Here is a 25,000-nt window from a genome sequence, read left to right as displayed (position 1 = left end):
AATGGGGTCATTTGGGGGGTATTTATACTATCCTGGAATTCTAGCACCTCATGAAACCTGACAGGTGCTCAGAAATGAGAGAGATGCTTCAAAATGGGAAAATTCAATTTTTGCACCATAGTTTGTAAACGCTATAACTTTTACCCAAACCAATATACACACTGAATGGGTTTTTTTTAATCAAAAACATGTTTGTCCACATTTTTCGCGCTGCATGTATACAGAAATTTTACTTTATTTGAAAAATGTCAGCACAGAAAGTTAAAAAAATCATTTTTTTGCCAAAATTCATGTCTTTTTTGATGAATAGAATAAAAAGTAAAAATCGCAGCACCAATCAAATAGCACCAAAAGAAAGCTGTATTAGTGACAAGAAAAGGAGGTAAAATTCATTTAGATGGTAGCTTGTATGACTGAGCAATAAACCATTTAAGCTGCAGTGGTCTGAATGGAAAAATGGCTCTGGTCCTTAAGGGGTGAAAAGACTGCGGTCCTTAAGTGGTTAATATAGCAATATTTCTAATGATGTACTCAGCCTGGCTACAATAAATGGAATACCATTTCTGTGAATGCAGATTCATGAAAAGGACACGTACCCTTTTTGAATGTTTCCAAACTTTTTTCCATCTGTTTTTGTTGATTTTTGTCAGGGGCACTAGCAGCCACGTTAGCTTCTAGCGCCTTCACTTGAGATTGCAGGTGTGTTTCTTGCTCAGAAAGACTCTATAAATTAAAAAATTATTAAGACAAGTTAAAACAAACGTTATGAAAGAAGGTAATCTGACTCAAAACCTTGACACAAACCTGAAGTGACAAACTGACAAGATAAACATTTCCAAATAAGACCCTCAATATAACGGTCATGGAAACCCTGGGTAAGCATAACAGGACGTCCACCAAGATACACTACCACATTGCAAAAATACTGCAACATGTGTACATATTTCTGCTTGATTATGAAGCATGTGACAGACCTATCACTACCTTTTCCCCACATCCCAGTATTCGTGTGAAACCACACTGGGAGATAGCACTAGCAGTAACATGACTTTTTCTGGCCCTGATGGTTTTAGCAGTATTGTAGAGTAACCAAGCAGCTCGGGGTGACCCAAACCACTAGGAATGTATAGGGGGATAAAAGAGACCGAAAAGCAGTATTGTATAAACTGTAGCAACTAATTGAAATCACATTGAAAACAACCATAATACATTGTTTATACTGTAAATCCAAATCCAGAGTTGTCTGAAAGGTACTGGTAAATCATGTATCCACATGTTTCTGTATGTATATCGTAACACATGACTCACAGCTATCTGCATCTTGCCGCCTCACAGGGATTGCCTGCCTCCTGTTACAGCTTTACACACTAGACATCGCTGCCTAACTCCTGTCAGTTCAGGTAGGCTGCCCCTCAGCTAGCCTCTCACCTCCATAGCATTGCAGAGGCTGTGTATGACTTAAACTCTTTCATTGTGTTAGCATTGGTTTTAGGGAGGGGACCTTTTTGATATGCAAAGTCAATAAAGTAAGATGGTTGTGAATTTGAAATGTGCAAAGGAGATTCTTTTTCTATACAGTTTTCTCCCCAGACTCTTTTAGCTAGGTGCTCCACCCGGCTAGTTTTGGTGAGCACCCGGCTGTCATTGGTTCAACTCCTCCTATGCTGTAAGCAGAGTTGTGCAGAGAAGCACTGGCCCTGCATTCTCTCATCTTGCCCCACCCGCTATTTTTTCATGCCACCCGGCTAGAAAAAAATTTCTGGGGAGAAAACTGCTATATATTTTTTTTTCTGAGCATGTTGTAAGAATAAAGAGCCATTGAGGACTATATCCACAAAAATTACAGGTAAATTAAGAAACTGCTTTAAAAATCCAGAGAAAAATCCCAACTTTGGACGTGACTGTTTTTATTACCTGTAGATTGGCTGTATATTTTTCATAGGTATTCTTCATCTCCCGAGCAGACTGTCGCAGTTTAGCTACTGTATCTTCAAGTTGAACCTTACGATCTTGAATTACTGTAGCTTTCTCAAAGTCACATTTAAGTTTGGACTCCATCTTTTTTAACTGTAAAATAATATGCATACAACATTGTGAATATTAAAAGTGAACAATATTAACACTGCAGAAGGTAAAATAAGCTTTGAACCTAACCTCTTCTTCCGAAATTTCAACGACAACGGCATTCCCCATTCTGCCTTTCATAACTTTTCCTCCACCACCAGTCATGGTACCTAGGAACAGTACAAGAAACAATCCAGTAGTTTTAATCTGAAGCAGTGTCTTCAAGTAAGAAAACTGATGAAAACTCAAAACTGGCCAACAGCTATTTTATTACCCATTTAAAATTACACATTCCAGAATCACTAGGATTTTTTTTTCAAATAAATTGTAGGACACCTCTGGAGGATCTAGAAACTTCCCTCTACGAAGGCAAGTATGTAACTTTCACATACAGGAAGTCTACAATAGATGTGCCATTTAGAGTACAACACGGTAGGCAGGTTGATGGGTACATTAAGATGGCACATTTGTTTTACACCAGAGGTTATAGTCCTCAGAGTAGAAAGCAAAAACAGTCCTACAGTCTCTCTGCAGAGACAAAGAGTAACGAAAAACTTACCAGACTGCTCTATAATTTGTCCTTGTAGCGATACCACTCTCCACCGCTTGTCCTTCTGGAAAGCCACTCTAGTTGCTTGGTCTAAACTATCAGCAACCAGTGTATCTCTCAGAGCAAAGTAGAAAGCTGGTCTTATAAGCTCATCTTTTACCTTCACCATATCAAACAGGCGTGGGATGTTTTCAGGCGTTTGTATTTTACCCATTGACTTTTCCCAATGTTTCATCTGTGTAATAAATTAGACAGGATAACATTTTAATGCAGAGGTTACACAGCGTAATAGTGGCTCAATCACTGGAAACATTGCTTTGAGTTTGTTTTTGCTTTAACTTATTAATGTGGAGAATGGTACCTTGTCCAGTCCAATGAAAGTTGCAACTCCAACATTCTGTTTCTTCAGGAAATTAACACACTCCTGTGCTGTGTCAATAGTATCTACCACAATATGATCCAAAGCACCACATGAGGAAGAAATTGCAACATCATATTTTTCATCAATAGCTCCCAGATCACCCTGAAAAACAATGAACATGGTGCTGCTAAGAGGGGTGTTTGAGTTATAAGAAAGAAATAGGTAAAGCGCTTTAGTCAAAGGATACCACCAGCTAAGTGGGAGCACTCCCACAAGCTGTTCTAATGCCACGTATCCCCAGATTGGTTTATTTTAATGGGTCAAGGCAGCCCTGTGGCTAATATGTGAAAGAACAACTTCTGAAGATCACCTGAAACCGTTGCTGTCGTACTTTGCACTTTGAATAAAGAACTATGTACTGCAACATTTGCCTTTTGTTATATACGGGAATGGGCATACTTTGGTTGCAAACACATAACTCTCCCGAGGGTTAATATATTGGTGCTGCTCCCCCTCTTACATTAGATATTTTATATGAAAATTAGTTGCTGAAAGTAGATCTGGTTTCCTTAGAAAAGTTTGAGCAGTGTTCACCATGGAGGGGGTCTATGCACAATACAATACCAGTTGATACTGTACACAGTGGCACTGGAGATGGGGCAGCTTGTCCCACAATGGTTATACTGAACTACCACCACATTCAAAGTAGCGATTGCTAGTCACCACTGTTAAATACTCTGCTAGTGACTTTACGCAACTCATTTTATGCTGACTTTTTTTTCTCAATTCTCCACAGATTGAGAAACATAATTAGGAAAGGCATGTTATATATTCAGGTTAGATAACTTCACAACACCTATATTGGTCTCACCTAGAAGTTTAACTCCCTGTTCATATGGAGTGTATTTGCTGTATGTATATTATGCTGTGCGTAATATGTTGGTGCTTTATAAATACAATAAATAAATACCGTATTTTCCGCCGTATAAGACGCACTTTTTCTCCCCAAAAAATGGGGAGAAAAAGTCCCTGCGTCTTATACGGCAAAGGCAGGGAATCCCCAACTTGCGAACGCCCGCCGCTATAAACCGCCGCCCCGCCGCCATTGGGGATTCCCTGCCTGTGTGGGCAATCACTGTGCCTGGCTCCCCCGCGTGCCTTAGCGTTTCCCCTCTATTTACCTCCTGCCCCCCTCCATGTGCGCATCTCCCCGTTCCCCCCCGTGTCTCCGATGTAAATATTTCCCCCCTCCGGGTCTGCAGCTGCAGCGGCTTACCTAATACATGCCGCCGCGAAGTCTGCAGACAGCCGGCTACTCCATATGTTTCCTCTACTGCGCGGCCTGTACTGATTGCGTCATCAGTAGCCGCGCAGTAGAGGAAACATATGGAGTAGCCGGCTGTCTGCAGACTTCGCGGCGGCATGTATTAGGTAAGCCGCTGCAGACCCGGAGGGGGGAAATATTTACATCGGAGACACGGGGGGGGGAACGGGGAGATGCGCACATGGAGGGGGGCAGGAGGTAAATAGAGGGGAAACGCTAAGGCACGCGGGGGAGCCAGGCACAGTGATTGCCCACACAGGGGGGAAGGATTTACAGCGGGCATATCTGAGACGCGGGGGGTGGGTTGAGATGCGCACATGGAGGGAGGAAAATAGAGGGGAAAAGCTGAGGCATGCGGGGAGGCAGTCAAAGAATGACACGTGGGGGAGCCAGGACACAGGAGGACACATGGAGCCAGCCAGGACACATGGAGACAGGACACAGGAGGACACATGGAGCCAGGACACAGGAGGACACATGGAGCCAGCCAGGACACAGGAGGACACATGGAGCCAGCCAGGACACAGGAGGACACATGGAGCCAGCCAGGACACAGGAGGACACATGGAGCCAGGACACAGGAGGACACATGTGGAAGACAGGACACATGGGGAGAAGGGGCACACAGGACACATGGGGGAGAGGACACAGGAGGACACATGTGGGAGATGGCACACAGAAGGACAGATGGGGCACACAGGTGGAGAGATAAGGTACACGGGAGGACACAACATGTACAAAGACGCTCCTGGAATATAGACGCACCAGATTTAATATATATATTTTTTCCCAGGTTTTTGCCCTCTAAACTTGGGTGCGTCTTATATTCCGGAGCGTCTTATACGGCGCGAAATACGGTAATAAATACATTTGGAATATCCTTCAAAGCAGCGTATACAGAAGTATTCGACTAGTAATTTAAAGCATACTGCAAGAACATGACAACTACATATATCTTGTTTCAAGGCCAAAAGCAAAATTTGCAAAGAACAGCATTTACCACTATAACCAATATTTCTCCAAAATGCTGCACTTTGTATTTCATTGGAAGCATGAATGAACTTTTGGTCAATGAAAAGGATGATTAGAATGCATTTTATGAGAAAAGCCCATCTGAGTAATGTCTGCATGACATCTCACCATCTAACAATTCATAGAAACATACCAGTCTTCCATAGATGCCAGGAATTTTTCCCTGTTTCTTCTGATGAATCAGAGCATCAAGAACTTTTCCTCTGCTATGATTAGCAGACATGGAACTTCTGGCTTCTTCTACCTTCTGTCTGATCTCTCTAACCTCATTCTTCACAGCAATTTCTTCTTGCGTAAGTACTTCCAACTCGCTCTCTTTCTGGAATTGGAAAATAGTCATTAAAATAAAATCGTCCAGCTGACAAGGTGTATAAAATCCAGGGTTGTGAAGTCTGAGTCGGAGTGGAGGAGTCGGGGTAATTTTGGGCACCTGGAGTCAGAGTCGTTGATTTAAAGAGGAACTCCAGTGAAAATAATGTAGTAAAGAAGTGCTTCTTTTACCATAATTATGTATAAATGATTTAGTCAGTGTTTGCTCATTGTAAAATCTTTCCTCTCCCCGATTTACATTCTGACATTACATGGTGACATTTTTACTGTGGGCAGGTTATGTAGCTGCTGCTAGCTGTTTTGGCTGTTAGAGACAGCTGTAAACAGCTAATTCCTGTCTGTGAACATTGTTACATTGTGGCAGTTTGCCCAGAGTACCGCGGTACTCAGAGCTTCTTGTGGGAGGGGTTTTAGCACAAAATCAGTCATACAGCGCCCCTGATGGTCTGTTTGTGAAAAGCATTATATTTCTCATGTAAAAGGGGGTATCAGCTACTGATTGGGATAAAGTTCAATTCTAGGTTGGAGTTTCTCTTTAATCCACAGCCCTGTTAAGTATTAGACTAAGGCTGGACATATACGGCGTCAAGGGAGGCTTATCAATCGGGCCTGATGGCTCGATTGATAATATCCGACGTGTCCGATCACTGCAGGGATCGATTCCGCGCTCGAAACCCGCGGGCGGACAATAGCAGCGAATCGAGGGGAAGATGAGAAGCGCCGGCGAGGCGCGCGCATGAGCGGAGACGCGGCGGGAGTCTATCCGGCGGCTAATCAGCCGCCGGATCGACCAGAGTATGCCCAGCATAAAGGAGTCTGAGTCATTTTGGGTATCCGGAGTCGGAGTTTGAGTCATGGTTTCATAAACTGAGGAGTCTGAGTCGGCAGATTTTTGTACAGACTCCACAGCCCTGATAAAATCAGCGTATAGAATTTATATACTTTCAAATAATAAAGCAATGTTTTTTTAAGATTTTATAAGGCTGATCTATGTTGTTTGCAACAATTTTCATTGAAATTGTGCCCCTTAAAGAGAAAATTCAGTGCAAGTTTCACATGCAATTAATTTTCTAATATAAAGTTAAACCTGGCGGGGCTTTTTCTCCCGTTTTCCTCCTGAAACCCTGTGCCTCCGGCTTCCAACTCGTAGCCATGCCACCTTGCAGAAAAGGGCCCTGGTGCTTCGGTGGCACTTTATCTTGGATAGAGAAAGCACCATGACACTTTTCTGCGAGTAGGGCGGGTCTATACGCCTGAAGTCGGCGCACACAAGACTCCAGGAGGGATTTGGGAGAAAGACCCAGCATTTATATTAGAGGATTGGTTGCATGTGAGATTTACACTGAATTTGCTGTTTAAGGACAGTAAGGTTCCATTTGAGCAGCTGTTTTTTCCTGTATTCTTTTGACAGCTTGACTTTGCGTGTGCAGGTGGCGCTAATGTTGACAAGCCCAAGCAGCTTAGCTAGTTGATCAGAAAAGGTGCCCATCAATGACACAATCTTACAATTTTTATGTAATATGGGGGACTACCTCAATATCCATTCAAAGTATATTCACTCATTTACTTTTCTACTATATGGATTTGGTAACGTTTTTTCCAAGGGCTGTCTGACAAACTACATGATTACTCTGCAAACAGCCTATATGAGATGTTCTCATTAGTGCTGTCATGGCAGGCAATACAGCCAAGGCAAAGAAGCCAATCATCAGAGCATTTGGACTCAGAAATGCAATAAGTGCTCTAGGTCTTAACATACAGAAAATGTTATGTAAACACAGCCAGCAGTATGCGCAATCCAGTCAAACATTTTCCTTTAAGAGTACTAAAAGTGTGTGGAAATGTGTACGATACTCACCTGCTTCAGATCTTCCTGTGCCTTTGGCAGTTTGGTCTCCAATTCTTTGATGGCAGTTTTCCTTTCTTTTAGTGTTGCTGAAGCAGTGTTTAGTGCCTCCTTAGTTTTATTAAACTGAGACAAAGCTGTGTTGTGGCGACTCAAATAGATATCCAACTCGGACTGAGCAACATCCATCTTTGAGCGAGTCTCATTCACACTTTTGTTCAGCTCCATCAGTTCTTTTTCTTTGCCCTACAGGTTAAGTACAGCAAATAACATTTGTTAAAGTGTACTCCTGAGGTCGTTAGAGTGTCTTTAACCCTAGCCACATTCTCAACAACGTATCACTACAATCAATGAAAAACTGTATAACTATTCTATGCAATATTTTTCTAAAATAATTTTGAAACTGAAAACGTTTCTCCAAAGTTAGAGCCCATATATGACCATACAAACTTGGCTTGAATTTATTAAAAATTTGCTGGCATAAGTTTTCCTTCCCTTACCTTTGTCGTTTCTGATCACAGCAGGGGTTGCTTAACATTTAATAAATAAAATGTTCTTGCAATTGCTGCTGCATGCACCGACAGTAATTCAACTTAAACTCTATACTGTTTTCCTCGAGCATTACATGGGCACAAAATGCTGTACCGAAATCGGTTTTCTTGAGTGGTGCTTGCTCAGAAAGCGAAGCATAAAGGTTTTGCTGCCATTGAGTGGCTGCAATAAAATCATGCAGCCTTCAGTCAAAGTGCTTTGTGGTCTTGTGAAAATCTAATATAATGCTGAAAATACTGTATTCTACTGTAAATTAATATGCTCTGCATTTTTATTTTCATTTGCTTACATTATGAAATTTACTTCAGTTCATTTTTTTTTTTTTTTTAAGAGTGGGAGGGGGATAACTTATTTTTTGTGTGTGCAGTAAATGTTATTAAGCTAAGGGAGACTAATACATCCAGCACAGCCTGGATTAATAAACAAAAATTATTGATGAGGGTATGCACACAACTGCACACTTACCAATTCACAAATCTTTTGGTAAACTTTACTATGGTATATTATGTCCCAGGTAAGAAAACTCTTGCAAACAAACCTGTAAATCTTTCCCCAGTGCATATCAAGTGCATATGAAGTGCTCAAGTACCCTTAAAGTGGACCCAAACTAAAAATACAAGATTTCAGAAATAAAATCCATTTTCTAAATAATGATAAATAGCCGCTTTTTTAAAGCTGCATGATGACAAATATAAAATATTTTACATTTATTGGAGGAACCCCTCCCTTCCTTTCATATTGCCGGGATTTTTCTGGCAAACTGGTGGAGGAGAAAAACAAAAAACACAGGCTGCTACTGTTGTCACAGGGGAGGTGATCTCAGCTTGTGTGAGATTTCACAGACGACACCCCTGTGAGGGAGGGTAGCTGATAAACACACCCATGATCTAAAACCTCCTACTAAGCTCAGAAGTAATGGCTGCCTCCTGTATAACCCTAGTATGAAAAGAGAAGGGTGAAAAACATGCACTCAAATGCTCATAGGCTTGAAGGAGTGTTTATTTATCGTTGTATGTGTCAGAGTGGTACAACTAAATATTTTGAATTAAAAAAATGTTTGGTTTGGGTCCACTTTCACCAGCAAACCACCAAACTGTGTATGAAATATATCAAATACAGGGAAATAAAAACTTCATCAGTTCTGTACTGTTCTTAGACCAATGTTGTGATCACATTACATTTGCATTGCTGGATGTATACCCCTGCTCAAATATATGCTCAAACATACTAAGAGAAATGATTGTTTCACCATGCGCTCCTCTATTACTAAAAATTGTCTGCGCTATATAAACACGCTATAAACCTGTCATAAAACAGTACCAAATATTTGCTGGGTCGCTGACTACCAGACAGAGTGTGTATCTCAGTCACTAATAATGGGGAACAAAAGATCTGTTCCTGCCAAAAATCCATTCCTGCAAATTGCAATGATAGTCTATGAGATCTGCAGATCATCATACACACATGATTTAACTGACATTCATCTGCAGATCAGATCCACCAGGATGGATTTTCAGATCTGCAGATGATTGCTTGATCTGCAGATGAATGTCAGTTAAATCATGTGTGTATGATGATCTGCAGATCTCATAGACTATCATTGCAATTTGCAGGAATGGATTTTTGGCAGGAACAGATCTTTTGTGCCTGCACAACATCTTTGTGTGCAGCATCTTGCAAAGATTTTTTTCTGATGTGGAGTTCAGCTCCATAGAAGACTGTGAAGGTATGGCTCTCATACTACATGAAGGGTGGTAAGATTGGTCTGTGATCTTTCATTTTCCAAAGACTATAGTCTGATGTGTGTATGAGCCTTAAGTCTTCCATCAGGTCTGTCTCTTAAGCGATTGGTTGCACGATGAGAGGGGAGGGGTATATACACATAAGGTTGAAATTGTAGCAGTATGCCATCACTTGTCCGTTGTGCATAGAAGACCTACACTGCAATGTAAACATGGTCTTATCCTGAAGTATGCACCCGGTTTACTGTGTGGTAAGAGCTATATCGGAGTATATGTGGAGCTGTAGTCACATCCTGTTTTTGCTATAGTATGTCCTGGTTTTGTTTATTCACATCTTGGAGGTGAAAAAAAATTCTATTTGAATGGTCAGCGTTAATCACTTTGGTTTCTTGGACTTGACAAAGTCTGTCGCAGCCAGACTGGCTAGACCAGGCATGGGCAAACTTGGCCCTCCAGCTGTTAAGTCCCACAATGAATTGCAGGAGTCTGACAGCCACAGTCATCACATAAAGGCAAATGCATTGTGGGACTTGTAGTTCCGTAACAGCTGGAGGGCCGAGTTTGCCCATGCCTGAGCTAGACCTTGCACGACAACAGCAAGCAAGGAGTGCTGTCCAGGAAGTACACTAATGCAAAGGAGAAGCTGATTGGCTCACGGTGGCCTCCTCCACTTCCCGGTTTGAGAGTGGATTGTGAAGAAGCATACATGAAGGTGCTGATATGACAGGTTTGGGTAGTATTTTTGTCTGAAGAAAAGAACACGTTCAGAAATAATCTGAACGCTCTGCTGGATTAAATTGTGATTTTTATATGTTCCACGAGTTGAGCTAAAATTCTGCCCCTCTCTTCCATTACTGCTCAAAGACTTTCAGATTTAAACTATAGTTTCCAGAGTGGGTGGGTAGAAATTAATGACATAAAACATTAAAGGAATCATCAGGCAAAACTAACAAAATTAGCTTTACTTACCCGGGGGTTTCCTCCAGCCCTGGCAGCAGACATGCCCCTCGCCGAAGCTCTGGTGGCTCCCGGTCCCCTCCGCTGCAGATGCCGACCTAGCCAGGTGGGCATCCACTGTGCCAGCGCCACTATCAATCACACGCCGAACGCTCCAGACAACGTGAGCATGACTGACAGCGTCGCTCGCGCAGGCGCAGTGGATGCCCACCTGGCGAGGTCAGCATCCGAGGGGACAGGGGACCACCGGCACTTCGGCGAGGGACATGTCAGCTGCCAGGGCAAGAGGAAGCCCCAGGTAAATAAAGCTAATTTTGTTACTTTTGCCTAAGGATTCCTTTAAGTTAAGTTCTTACCTCCTTTTCCTCCTGTAAACCTTGAGTTTCTATCTTCAGACTGTCCATTACTTCCTTCAGCTTCTCTTCTTCCTTCTCTTTCTGCTTTTCAAGGGTCTCTTTTTTACTGGAAGCCTCCTCAATTATCTTTTGACTGTTGGCAGGAACACTCTTTAACTCTTCTACCTAAAATATGTAAAATGATGCATAATTTGAATTTACTATAACTAAGTAAACGTAAACACCAGTATACAAAAAAACAGGTAGCCCCAAAAAATAAGTCTACCTTCTCTTTATCCTTCTGATGTTGTTTTTGAAGCTTTTTTACTTTACTCTTTGCATGCTTGAGCTTTTCCCGTACATCAACATCCTGCAAGTCCAGCTGTGTAAATTTCTCTCTGCTCTCCTCCACAAACTTACTGATTTTATTCATTTCTCTTAAGAAGATAAAAAAAAAAAAAAAAGTAAGATTTACACTTAATTCTGGACCGCAAGTTCAACAAAACAAAACACTTCCATCTCCAAAAGACTGGCAAATATTATGCTCCTTTCACACCATGCATGTGTGCATATGGAAATAAATTGGAAAAGTAGGTAGCCTTACTATATGTTCACAGTTTGGGCCATATGCAATACACATTTTGTCCTAGGAGAGTATTTTTCCTCTTCTGGTTAAAATAACTTTTCAGCACTTTGAAATTGAAAAAAAGTACAAAAAAGTAGAAGAAAAAGTATGGTCAAAATTACTCTATTTTCTTGCTTGTTGGTGGCTTAAAAGGCATTATTGATAAGATGTGAAAATATCTACCTAAGAGAAAAAACTTGGGAGAAAAATTGGATTGAATCAGGGCCTATGTGCGCTGTGTAACAGAGAAACATTTTCATGTGTATAGCGTACTAGTGACTAAGGTTATGTATAGCGCAAGAACACAGAAAAACCCTGCACTGAATGGCATTCTACTATATTTAGACTCAGATCACACAATGCTGGTACTGTATCTATACTGTATAGTTGCTGCTCCAAGGTTTGTTGGTACTCGAAAGCAGGTGAGTGGCATTAGTCAGATAAGTAGTAATGTAGCCTGATGCCTTTATTATAAGTCATACAGGTCATATGCTTCCTCAATGAATTTGCAACAGATATGTTTGAATGGGCCTACTAAAAAGCCAACCCCCTCCCACCAAAAGATGAATTTTTCAGAGAGACAAAAATTCAGGTAGAGGTCAGTACATGAAAGAATTACTCCGCTATTGAATCTCCTGAACCTCGAATTATACTTCAACACAAAGACCACCCCATAAACTAAAAATTCATGTGAGTGTTTGGAATAAACTTCTGATAAAATATCTACACCTACTTTTCTACATCTTTTAATGATTTCTTTTTTGCTTTCAGTTCTTCAGCTAGCACATTGCTTTTCTCAGTTATCTCCTTTGTATTTTCTTGAGTTTTTTCTTTTTCTTGCTCCTCCTCTTGAATACGTTTCTGCAATTCATGTCTGTAATCCAAGATTGCACACAAGAGAAAAATTAGGCATGTAAAAACATTAATAACCTTTTTATAGCAGATCTTGGCCAAATCTGCAGTAAACTTTATGACCATCTATACAATCACACATGATCGATTTTAAATTTAAGACACTTTGATCAGAAACTGAAGTGTATTTTCATTGCTTGTTGGCAGGTTGCACAGCATCATGGATGGTACTGCACCAAACAATATAAAATATAAATATCAACAGAGCAGTGGTTCAATAGATTTTTAAACAGATTTTAGCAGAAATCTACATGAGAGATGCAAAGTAATTTCTTGAGAGCAAACTTTCTTTCGCTGATCCGGGAAAATCGATTATTTCGATAACCTGGCCGCAATCAACCAATGTATACAAACCTTGAGAAATACAAGACACACAAAAATAGATTTTTAAAATGGTGGAATAAATAGCAAAAAGGAACAAATATGAAACATTTAAGCTCAATTAACCACATGAGCGTTACGCCGCTCAGGAGGGTTTGCGGCAGAGTCCCCCAGTATAATTTTTAGAGATCCCATGGCTGTAATAGCTTCAGCTAGCACTAGGCTAGCTAGCAGTGGTGGGTGGCATCCCCCGATTACCTTTGATCCCCCCCGATCGGCCGCTAAATATATTACCTAGCCTGGATCCAGCGGCCGGCGCAGCCTCCCCGGACAGCTCCGCTCTTTATGGGTAGGAACGAACATGACGTCATGCGCAGACCCGATCCTCCCCATAGAAAGGACCGGAGATGTGCAGGGAGGCTGCGCGATCGCTGGATCCAGGGGCGGGGTAATGTATTTAGCGGGCGATCGGGGGGGATCAAAAGTAAACGGGGGGGGGGGGGGGGATGCCGGCCACCACTGCTAGCTAGCCTAGTGCTAGCCGAAGCTATTACAGCCATGGGATCTCTAAAAATTATACTGGGGGACTCCTGGGGACAGCCCAGAGTGTCGGGCATACCGCTAAGGAGGTTAAGCAAAAAGGGTACTTTGAAAGTCACCCCAATGTTTTAAAGGGAATCTGAAGTGAAAAAGTTATAAGGATTTGCAGTGTTCTCCCCAGGTTCTATTAGCCAGGTGCTCTACCCAACTAATTTTGGTGAGCTCCCGGCTGTCACCAGCTTGTCTCCTCATGCTCCTCCTATGCAGTAAGCAGAGTTTCACCGGCCCAGTGTGAACCCCCCCCCCCCCTCCTCACCCAGCTACATTTTCATGCCACCCAGCTGGAAAAAAATTCTGGGGAACAACACATTTGTATTTGAAGTACAGCTAAGAAATACAACATTAGTAACACATATGAGTTTCATATTGTTTCCAGTACAGGAGAAGTTAAGAAACTTCAGTTATCCATGCAAAAGAGCTTCTCTGAGCTCTCCGATTAATTTAGTCAGAGAGCAATTCTATTTTCTGAAGCACTTATCTCTGTCTCATGGTTTGTTAAAAAAGTTTTCCTGCCAGGAAGTTTAAAGGGTCATTAGCCCTGCTCTGTGTCATTTAAAATACAGGGTGTAATTTGTAAACTGAAAATATTAGAGAATAATGTAATGTTATAGAAAAAAGCTATATAAAACTGAAAATAAAAATGTGAGACTTTTGCTACTTATGTTCTATTAATTATCCATACTACACCTATAAGGATGGTTAATGAGAAAATGGCAGTTTAATATTTCCAGACAGTGATTTTTAATAAAAATTAAAATAAGTATTTAAAATGGATCAGAACACTTGCACAGGACAAGGATAACAGAAAGAAATGCTTTAGAGATAAGAGCCTGTCTACTGCCCCCTCATCTTTAAGTAATTAGATCTATTAGCTGTGTCAACAGAAATTTGTCAGTCCTCGGCAGACAACTATTATTTAAACACAGGATGTTAACCTTTTGTCTGCTTCCATGAAAGCAAAACGTAGTGACACTGCAGACATTTTGCAGGAGTTATTATACTGTTGCTTATCCTTTAAAGAGACTAATAAAATGTCATCCTTTTTATACTATCCTACAAGTTCCTAAACCTATTCTAAGGGCTGGTTCACACGGGCGTCTGCTGAGCTTTTGCTTGGCATTGCGTTCAAACGCCAGCGTTTAAAAACTAGTTTTTGAAAAGCATTCAAGGCTAGCAGTTCTGGTCTCTGCTATTGTTTCCTCGCGTTTACTGCCTCTGAAAGCAGCATGTTGCTTTTGAGACTAGACGCAACGCTGGGATCTACTGCCAGGCTTTCATGAAAGCCTGCAAAAGCCAGCTGTAAACGCTCCCATTCACTTGCATGGGATGGCAGTAGATCCCAAAAAACGCTGCGTCTGAAACGCTGCGTTAAACGCCACAAAAACGCCCGTCTGAACCAGCCCTAATATGCTCTGGCTTACTGCAGCACTTTCTACTATCACCATCTCTGTAATAAATCAACTCATCTCTCTCCTGTTGGATTTGTCGCCCTGGGTCTGGAAGGCTGCCAACTCTCAGCCTGTCACTCTTCAGTGGGTGAGAGCTGCAGGGGGAAGATGATAAACACACAAATGATCTCTTGAGATTCAAAAGGAAGGCTGTATACAGCCTGCTTGTGTATGGATGTATTTTCTATGTGTGGACATACTGTACATCAACCTACTTCCGGTTTTGGTGGCCATTTTGTTTGTTTATAAACAAACTTTTTAAAATGGTTTGACTACTTTTAATGCGGCGAAATTGTGACAGAGGAGAATGGGAGATGTCCCCTAATGCACTGGTATGTTTACCTTTGTGCGATTTTAACAATACAGATTCTTTTTAAAGCAGAGGGGGGGGGGGGGGGGGGGATTGTTGCACTATTAAAAAAGAGAACTATATTATTTAGCAGATTTGCTTTATTTATTGTATTCAGCATTAATGGGCTAGAAGATCCCTATACACCCCACTATCTTACCCGCCAAAGCATAACTGGCTGCTGTTACTAATGGTAACCCAACAGGCCATCAATTTGGCTGGGCCTTTGGTACACCAGTCCACTCATGCGCCTCCCACATCTATTTTGCACTGGCTGCATCAACTGAACTCTGAATCAATGTGCAGGCCAGCCAGTGATCACGTGGGTTTGGAGGAATAGATAAGAAATCTACTGTTTAATTTGAATCTGCCCTTGTGCACCCCTCAAGCACACAACACAACCCCTGAAAGATACCTTGCCTCGGCAGAATGGTATAGGAGGAAGGGAGGCTGGAGCTTGGAAGTAGTTCAAAGATTGTTTGTAATTAAAATTAAATTAATTTCAATACCATATTAGACAATGTTAATGATGCTGAACAAACCGGTATTGGCGTTCTGCAGTGCAGGGAGAAAAAAGGTTAACATGACAGACACAGACACACACACTATAAGGAAATGGATTACTTACATATAATATTGGCAGACCTGATTTTTCATCTTAAAAGTCTCATTTTCCAGGGTGAGGAATTGTACTGCCTTGTTCTTTTCTCCTTCCAAAGCTTCTTTTTCCTTCTCTACCAGTTTAACTCTGTTAAGCTATTACAAGGAGTAGAAAAGTATTACATTAAAGGATACCCGAAGTGACGTGTGACATGATGAGATAGACATAGGTATGTACAGCGCCTATCACACTAACTATGCTGTGTTCCTTTTTTCCTTTCTCTACCTGAAAGAGTTAAATATGTACCTGAAAGAGTTAAGGTATGTAAGTGGCTGACTCACCAAGGAAGTGACTACAGTATGACCCTCACGGATAAGAAATTCTAACTATAAAAACACTTATCTAGCAGAAAATGTGTTCTGAGAGCAGGAAAGAGATAAAAAGGGCCAATAGTTCATAGATTTTAGCTCTGGCATACTTCAATGAATGTGTCACTGAGCAAAAACAAAAAGTTAAAACTTAAAAAGTAGATTTAAACATAAAACTGTGGAATCATTATTAAAAAGTCATTTTTAGGAGAAGGAAGAAAGATACAATTTATTTAATTAGTTTATTTTCGCTTCGGGTGTCCTTTAACTTCATAGAGCCCCAACACCATAACAATCATATGGTGCACATGTTTTTGCTCACACATACATGCAGAGAACCATTACTTGACTGTGTATAATTGTGAAATACAGAATCAAAATTGCATTTTTTTTTTTAACATGCGTCTTCATGCAGATGTCTTGCACCAAAATTCAGACTATGACCATAGGATACCATTCTGCTATGTCAAACATTCACTATTACTAAAATAAAATGGTTTCTTTTAGGCTCAACGCTACCCAAAAACTTAACTTCATGTACTCAAGCACCAAAAATAAAACTGGGGAAAAAAAAAAAAAGCTGTATAGGGCTCATTTCCACTGCAAATCACAAAACGCAATGTCATTTATGTTGCAATTTTACAACTATTTTCAATAAATGCAGGAAAAAAATGCAGCATGGTATTGTGATCTAGTAAAATAGCATTGCAATCAATTCGCACTAGTATAAAAGGGTTCCAGTTTTTATTATTTTGCTGATGCTCTGGTGGTGTGATTTGCATGAGTGTGGAAACTGTAATATTGTGTGCGGTGTAAAAACAGTACTAATTTAGAGCTTATATTTGCAAGAAAAAAAAAATTAAAATCCAGAAGCATCTGTAACATGCTCTAAAATTGCAATTTACTCCTTAAAAATTCAACACTTTACCTTTTCCCCTCGCTGTTGGTTTAACGCTTCAACTCTTCGACACAAAACTTCGATTGGTTGTTTTAACCTCTCGGACCCAATTATATCTTCTAAATATTCCAGCATTCCTTCATCATGTTCAGTTTGCCCTTTCGGTTTCATCATTGCAATCTGTTCCACTTCACCCTACAATGGGTTTATAGTTATGGGGAAATACAAAAATTCAAGGAGAAAATGTTGAAATCACTTCAGTAGTAAGAATGATGATAGGTTGAAGTCATCCCTACAGAAATTCAAAAAAATATTTTCATGGGACAACACTGAAGATATGACACTTTGGTACAATGTAAAGTAGTAAGTGTACAGCTTGTATAGCTGTGCCAATTTGCTGTCTCCTCAAAACAACAATAGTCATGTATGAACCATTGGCACCAAAAAATAAGTACACCCCTAAGTCAAGAATGTCAAAACTCTGCCCAACTACACATTTCCCCTCCCTGGGGTCATGCCACTTCACATGTTACAATGTCTCAGGTGTGAAAGGGGGAGCAGGTGGGTGTGTTAAATTTTGAGTTATCACTCATACTTGTCACTAGGAATTCAGCATGGCACCTCAAGCCAGAGAGAAAAAAATTGTTGCTCTACATAAAGTTGGCCTAGGATATAAGAAGATTGCCAACAACCTGAAACTGAGCTGAAGCTTGGTGGACAAAACAGGTAACACTCAGAACAGACCTTGTCATGTTGACCAAAGGGGTTGAGTGCACGTTCTATGGAGTCGGTACAAAAATCATCCAACTCAGTTTATGAAACCACCCTCTCCAACTCCAGGTACCCAAAACTGCTCCGACTCCTACTCCACAGCTCCTGCATGGCTATGGAATGAGTACAAAAATCAGACTCCTCAGTTTATGAAACAACTTACTCTGACTCCAGAGCCCATATACAATTCCCTTTTTCACCTGCGTTTTCTCCTAGGAGAATTTCTCAAACTTTTAAATAAAATGCCTTTTAAACCACCAGCAAGCAAACAAATACTCAAAATCATTTTAACTTTTTCTATTGCAAAGTACTGAAAAGTTACTTTAAATTGAAGATAAATTATCTTCTAAAAGAAAACTCAGGTGAAAAAGTGAATTGCATATGGCCCTGGGTACCCAAAATTGCTCCTACTCCACAGCCCTTGCATGGCTATGGAGTGAGTACAAAAATCGACTCAGTTTATGAAACCACCAACTCAGATTCCAGGTGCCTGAAATTGCTCCGACTCCACAGCTCTGAGCAGACGGCATCAAATTAGTCTGCATGGCTGTCGCAGTCACAATATTTAAATATATTTAGATGTTAGATTTGCCACCCAAGCCAAAGAAAATCTACGGAAAACTATGGAATGTACAATCGCTAGATCAAATACTGATCAGGCAATGCCAAATTTTGCCAGATTTATGCCATTTTTACTACATCAGATAGTGAAAAAGCTAGTAGGCTGTGAGATCGATATTAGGCAAGCTTTTAGCTGAAATACTATTTTCGGGCTGGTGCAAACCAAGAGCAGTTCTGAGCAAACTCGGGTCCTGCAGCAGTTTAGCTGTTTTCTGAGGCGGTTTAGCTGTTGTCTCAATATAATGTATAGGAAAGTGAAAAATCGCTCTGAAATGCGCTAGATCAGAGTGATTTTTCCAAGCGGTTTTGTTACAGAAGCTGTTCAGTTACAGCTTTACTGAAACAAAATATAATCTGCTACACAAAACGCTCCAGAAAACGCTAGGAGTGTTAAGAAAATTGCTCTACACATGCTTAGAATATCTCTGAAAAACAGCTTCAAAAACCGCTAGCGTTTGCAGATCCGCTAGCGGTTTTTGGTGTGTACTGGCCCTTACATCTACTGGTACCTAATGGAAGACCAGGTAAATAATCAATATCTGGAAGACACTGATTGCTTACCTGATCTATCACAAACTGTATGGTGTATGTCTAGCATAATGCTGCTTCCCCACGGAATATAAAATCACTGAGCAGAAGCTTACTGAGCAGTCTTCGTCTAAGTACAGCAAAGTCCCTGTTACCCGGTATTCAGACAACCGAAAGTCTCAACTAACCGGCATGCTGGTGGGCTAACAGGGACTGCACTTTTGGGGCATTTTAAATACTTACTGGGACACCAGCGATGTCTGGCAGTCTCCCTGTACGTCCCTGCAGGCTCCTATCGGCTTTCCGGCACAATACACAGGAGCCGGTAAGACCCAATGTGGGTCCTGTGATTTGCGTGCACAGAGGGCACCAGAAAGCCACTTGGAGCCCACAAAGAGGTGAGGGGAGACTGCCAGACATCGCTGGAGTCCCGGTAAGTATTTGCAGGGTGAGGTTTGTGCTTTTTTTTGTGCTTAAGCAACTGGTAAGTACATGTATGCGGCATCAGGCAATCCCTGCTGGTGCTGGATGCTGTAGAATACAAACACCTTTGAAGGCCTACTTTACCAGAACCTATTTTGCTGAATTTTTATACCTATTTATGAAGTATCAAATTTACTCACATTCTTTGACAAAGAAGAAAAAACTAAACAAAAACATATCCCCCAGAATAACTATCTAGAGTACATTGTAATACTGCAACATTACAATCTTAACTTGTGTATTTTAGACTGGCGAGTTAAGTGCCCACATGGGAAAAGGCAATTAAAGAAAAAGGATCCGTAAACAATCATCCAGATTAAACACCACAACACTTGCATCCAAACATCCGTTCAAAAACACAATTAAAAACAACAAATTTAAAGGGGTGGGAGGCATTTTTGCAAGGATGTCAATGTTCCTACTGCCTGTTGTGCACCAAAAATTATGGAGTAACATTCTATACAGATGCAGTTACAAAGAAGTGACATTTTAACTTTCTGGCCATGCTAGGATGCCCCACCTAGTTAATTATTAAACAAAGTTTTAATAACCTTACATTCCAAAATAGTTTGAGCAAGATGACATAATATTAACAGTTCACTGTATACACATTAGGTCCAAATAAATTTCTTTTGTTTGTTGTAGGTTTAACAGCAGATTAAGGTCAAATGCTTTACCTTCTTATCATAGAATCCTAACCTACATTCATAGTGTGACATTAGGTTGGCAATGCAATTATATTGTAATGGTATGTTCACATCAGTGAGTGAGCGAGTTTGGTGCGGTGGAATGTGTCAGCATAATGCGAGACATGCTGTCATGCATCAGATAATATGCAAGTTTACAGTTGCAAAGCAGCATACTTTTCATTGACTAGGCTTTTTTTTTGCAATTTTTCCTGTCTTTCAGGAATACAAATGCCCCAGTGTGAAGATAGCCCAAAAGCTTATACTTTCCTGTTTCAATGCCTTAACCATCTTAGCGGTATGGACGAGCTCAGCTCGTCCATCACCGCCGATGGCTGCCGCTCAGGCCCTGCTGGGCCGATTTTGCTCAAATAAAGTGCAGCACACGCAGCCGGCACTTTGCCAGCCGCGTGTGCTGCCCGATCGCCGAAAGAGGGTCCCCCCAGCCGCCTGAGCCCTGCGCAGCCGGAACAAATAGTTCCGGCCAGCGCTAAGGGCTGGATCGGAGGCAGCTGACGTCAGGACGTCGGCTGACGTCCATGACGTCACTCCGCTCGTCGCCATGGCGACAGGAGAAGCCAAACACAGAAGGCTGCTCATTGCGGCCTTCCGTGTTACTTCTGGCTGCCGGAGGCGATCGGAAGAACGCCTCCGGAGCGCCATCTAGTGGGCTTTCATGCAGCCAACTTTCAGTTGGCTGCATGAAATAGTTTTTTTTTTTTTATTTAAAAAAAACCCTCCCGCAGCCGCCCTGGCGATCTTAATAGAACGCCAGGGTGGTTAAAGGGGTTCTGTGGTATTATAAAAATCAAACAAGCAGACACTTACCTGGGGCTTCTATCGGCCCCTGGCAGTAGTAATGTCCCATGCCATCCTCCTCCGACGCTCTGTTCCCAGTCCCTGTGTAATCACGCGAGTGATTACACTGCGGCTGCGCGGCCGTGTGCGGCATCAGGAGATTACTGTGTAGGCGCAGTACAAGAAAACTTCGTACTGCGCATGCACAATAAGCTCCCGATGAGCTTATTCGTCTACACGAATATTAAACCGGGACCGGCGGCGGGGGAAGGGTGATCGGAGGAGGACAGCGCAGGACATTACAGTTGCAGGGGGCAGATAGAAGCCCCAGGTAAGTGTCAGCTTGTTTGATTTTTATACCCACAGAACCCCTTTAAGATAACCTCATCAGCCGAAACTATTTACCTGCGACTCAAGCAGGACTTGAAACCTATAGCAGAACTTCTGGACTGGCTTTGCAATCAGAAATTAAGATTTGACTCAAGACCTATGAATATGGCACATTTACCATTGATGCATCTGAGAGGCTAATTATTTATGTTCCCTGTGTTTTAAACAGTATAAAGAGCTCAGAAATACAGGTACACAGTATTTCTGAGCTGCCATCCAGCCATTTTAAAAACAAGTAGTCTTTTGCCTGAGCAAGTTTACTTGGTTTCCTGAGCAGAATTTTCCCAATTATCTGAGCCAGGGCTGTGGAGTCAGTGCAAAAAACATCCAAATCAATCTTCTCAGTTCATGAAACCACAGACTTCAGGTAGCCCAAATTGTTCTGACTTCTCAGCCTTAGCAGGGCTATGAGGCTAGTACAAAAATCACCCAATTCCAACTTCTCAGTTTATGAAACCTTTGAATACAGGACCCTCTGCTCTGTGGCAGCCCTATTAAGGACATCACCGCTCTGCTGCCTCGCTCCAGTTGCCACTTGCATTTGCCCCATTGATAGACATTTCCAAAACTCTGCGTCTGGGTAATGCAGCAGTGTTTGTGCCCTGCTCTTGCTCTGTTGTGCTGCATTGAATGGTTTGTTATTCCACATGTCTTTGTATAGTTATCAGCCAGCACTTCTGGTTTTAAGTTACAGCAGTTGCCACTTACCTTTGCCTTGTAGCGTGCATTTTGCACATGTATTGCATTCCGCAGGTTGTACTTACAGTTGTTGCTGAGCTTTATGTACAGTTGTATATATGCCTTACAGGGTTATACGTTTTTGACTGTATCTTGTCAGCCTATGTTACTCAATATACTCCTTTTTTGCATTTGAACCTACATGTGTGCGTTTTGTACATTTTTATAGATTGTCAATTTTACACAGCACCCAACATTAGCATAGTTGTTGTACTTATCTTTCATATGGTGTGCACCTTCATGTGTTTGCATAAGCCTATTAAGTGTCCCTAAATGAAAATACATTTATTGACCTTTTTCTATCTCCCCTGCCATCAGACGTTTTATTCTGCCAGGAAAACTTATGGCTGTAATTTGATTATCAGTTATGCTTACTATAATCAGAATCGCATTTATTTCGCCAAGCACGACTGGGTCGTGCCCGGAATTGGGCTTGGCACATGAATACAGGGCATATACATAGGAACATAAGAGACAACAGAGCATAGAACATAGTAGACGACACTTCATCTCAAGACATGCATAATACTTTTTCAAACACATCTGCCATGTGGTTTACAGGCTGAAAAAGTCAACGTGGGGGGCCTACGGGGGAGAGCATGGGCAGAGTTTATAGAGTTCAGCGAAATTACAGCTGATGGGAAGAAGCTGTTTTTGTGTCTCGTGGTCTTTGTGAAGATGGACCGGTACCTCAGGTACCTCCGCCCCAGGGGAAGCGGATTGAAGAACTGGTGGCCAGGGTGGGAGGGATCCTTGGCAATCTTCAGTGCTCTGGAGAGTAGTCTGGCATTATAGAGGAAGTCTAGAGCAGGGAGTGTATTCCCGATGATCCTTTCCGCTGACCCTCTGTAGTTTGCGCCTGTCTTCGGTGGAGCCAGCATACCAGACAGTGATGGAAGAACAGAGGATCGATTCGATGGTTGCGGTATAGAAATTAGTCAGGAGTTTTGGTGACATGCCGAACTTCTTCAGTTGGCGAAGTAAAGCATCTGTTGGGCTTTCCTCTGGGTGGAGTCAGTGTTTGCCTTTTACTTCAGGGTGTTGGAGATGGTGGTGCCCAGGAGGTGGACACAGGGCACTTTCTCCACCTCCGTTCCACCAATGTGCAGTGGAGGTGGGGTGGAAGCATGTTTCCTAAAGTCAATGATAATCTCAACCGTTTTTGCATTGTCGAGGACCAGCTTGTTCTCCTTGCACCAGTGGCAAATCCTGTCCACCTGGTGGCGGTATGCCTGCTCGTCATTATTGGAGATCAGGCCGACTATGGTGGTGTCGTCTGCAAATTTGATTACCTTGACAGAGCTTGCCCAGGATCTTAAATTGTTCGTGTAAAGGGAGAACAGGAATGGTGACAAGACGCAGCCTTGTGGGGCCCCTGTGTTGGTGGTCTTTGGTTGCAAGGAGGTGGAGCCCAGCTTTACCACCTGGGATCTGTTTGTAAGGAAGTCATTGATCCACAGTTGGAGTGTGGGGTGGACCCCGAGCTCAGCCAGGTTCTCTTGTAGTATTTGGGGGCTAATGGTGTTAAATGCCGAGCTGAAGTCGAGGAGAAGAACCCTGGCATATGAATTTGGTTTGTCGAGGTGATGGTTGACAAGCTCCAGACAGATGTTAATGGTGTCGTCGGTCAACCTATTTGCCCTGTAAGCAAATTGGCACGGGTCTAGCTGGGTTTCTGCTTTGTATTTAAGGAGGGGGAGGACCACCTTTTTCGAAAGTTTTCATTATGACCGATGTGAGGGCGACAGGCCTGAAATTATTGAGGTCGGACACGCCCTGCTTTTTGGGTAAAGGGATGATGGTGGACCTCTTGAAGCATGCCGGTACTTTGCCACACTGTAGGGACTTGTTGAAGACGGAGGAAAGGATAGGAGCAAGCTGTTGTCCACATGCTTTCAGGCAGGCTGGCGACACTCCATCAGGGCCTGAGGCTTTCCTGGCCTTTAGCCTGAACAGGTGGCACGCCACGTCCAACTCATTTACGGCCGGGGAGGCAAGTTTTGGCATGGTGGTACTGCGGTATTGTGTGAAGCCTGCTGCTTCGGAAGCCTCGCAGGAGTCTCATTCTCCTCGAACCTGCAATAAAAGTTGCTGAGGTTTTCCGCCAGCTCAGTGCTGGGAGGTGCGCTTTGGGGGGGGGGGGGGGCTTGTAATTTGTGGCAGCTTTAAGTCCCCGCCAAACAGCTTGAGAGTCATTTGAGGAGAGGTCCTCCTTCAGCTTGTCTGCGTATCCCTTCTTTGCGCTTCTCAGTTCCCTGTCGAGCAAGTTTCTTGCCCTTCTGTATTCCTCTTGGTTCCATGACTTGTGTGCGGCTTCCTTGCTTCTCCAAGTTCCTTGGAGAACCAAGGCTTGTCGTTTGGATAGAGTTTGCGAGTTTTAGTTGGAATGCAGGGGTCCTCGCAGAACCTGATGTACGAGCTCACATCTGCCCACTCATCCAGGTTTGGTGCTTCTAGGGCCCTCCAGTCTGCAGTCGAAGCAAGCCTGAAGTTGATGCTTGGCCCCGCTTGACCACACTTTGGTTGATTTAAGGATTGGTTTTGCGGTTTCAAGGCGCCTTCTATAGGTGGAAATTAGGTGGATGAGGCAGTGGTCAGATGCGCCTAGTGCTGCCCATGAGGTGGCTTTGTATGTGTCCCTCAAGACCGTGTAGCAGTGGTCGAGGGTGTTCACATTCCTAGTGGGTACAATGTACCGACAAGACAGAAGCTGTCACTTTCATGCCTAAAAATTAAAACGTTCAGGCCTCATTTACAGTGTGACGTTAAA

The 25,000-nt window shown here is 42.3% G+C and overlaps 1 protein-coding gene across 2 annotated transcripts in view; it reads right to left on the bottom strand.

Annotated features, from left to right (window-relative positions):
* The window catches only part of SMC4 (structural maintenance of chromosomes 4), an 88,811-nt gene that overhangs the window by 26,411 nt on the left and 37,400 nt on the right, over positions 1 to 25,000 (bottom strand). For both annotated transcript variants that reach the window (XM_068280928.1, XM_068280927.1), the window contains exons 6-17: positions 17,246 to 17,410; positions 15,977 to 16,104; positions 12,452 to 12,592; positions 11,380 to 11,530; positions 11,115 to 11,279; positions 7,520 to 7,753; positions 5,465 to 5,650; positions 2,976 to 3,137; positions 2,624 to 2,849; positions 2,155 to 2,234; positions 1,915 to 2,067; positions 597 to 723 (exon numbers count right to left, since the gene is read on the bottom strand). In XM_068280928.1, the coding sequence (XP_068137029.1) occupies positions 597 to 723; positions 1,915 to 2,067; positions 2,155 to 2,234; positions 2,624 to 2,849; positions 2,976 to 3,137; positions 5,465 to 5,650; positions 7,520 to 7,753; positions 11,115 to 11,279; positions 11,380 to 11,530; positions 12,452 to 12,592; positions 15,977 to 16,104; positions 17,246 to 17,410 (1,918 nt within the window). The remainder of the gene's footprint in view (positions 1 to 596; positions 724 to 1,914; positions 2,068 to 2,154; positions 2,235 to 2,623; positions 2,850 to 2,975; positions 3,138 to 5,464; positions 5,651 to 7,519; positions 7,754 to 11,114; positions 11,280 to 11,379; positions 11,531 to 12,451; positions 12,593 to 15,976; positions 16,105 to 17,245; positions 17,411 to 25,000) is intronic.

The sequence above is a fragment of the Hyperolius riggenbachi genome, chromosome 4, assembly GCF_040937935.1.
Source record: "Hyperolius riggenbachi isolate aHypRig1 chromosome 4, aHypRig1.pri, whole genome shotgun sequence".
NCBI classification, from domain to species: domain Eukaryota; kingdom Metazoa; phylum Chordata; class Amphibia; order Anura; family Hyperoliidae; genus Hyperolius; species Hyperolius riggenbachi.
This window is presented reverse-complemented; position numbering and strand designations above follow the sequence as displayed.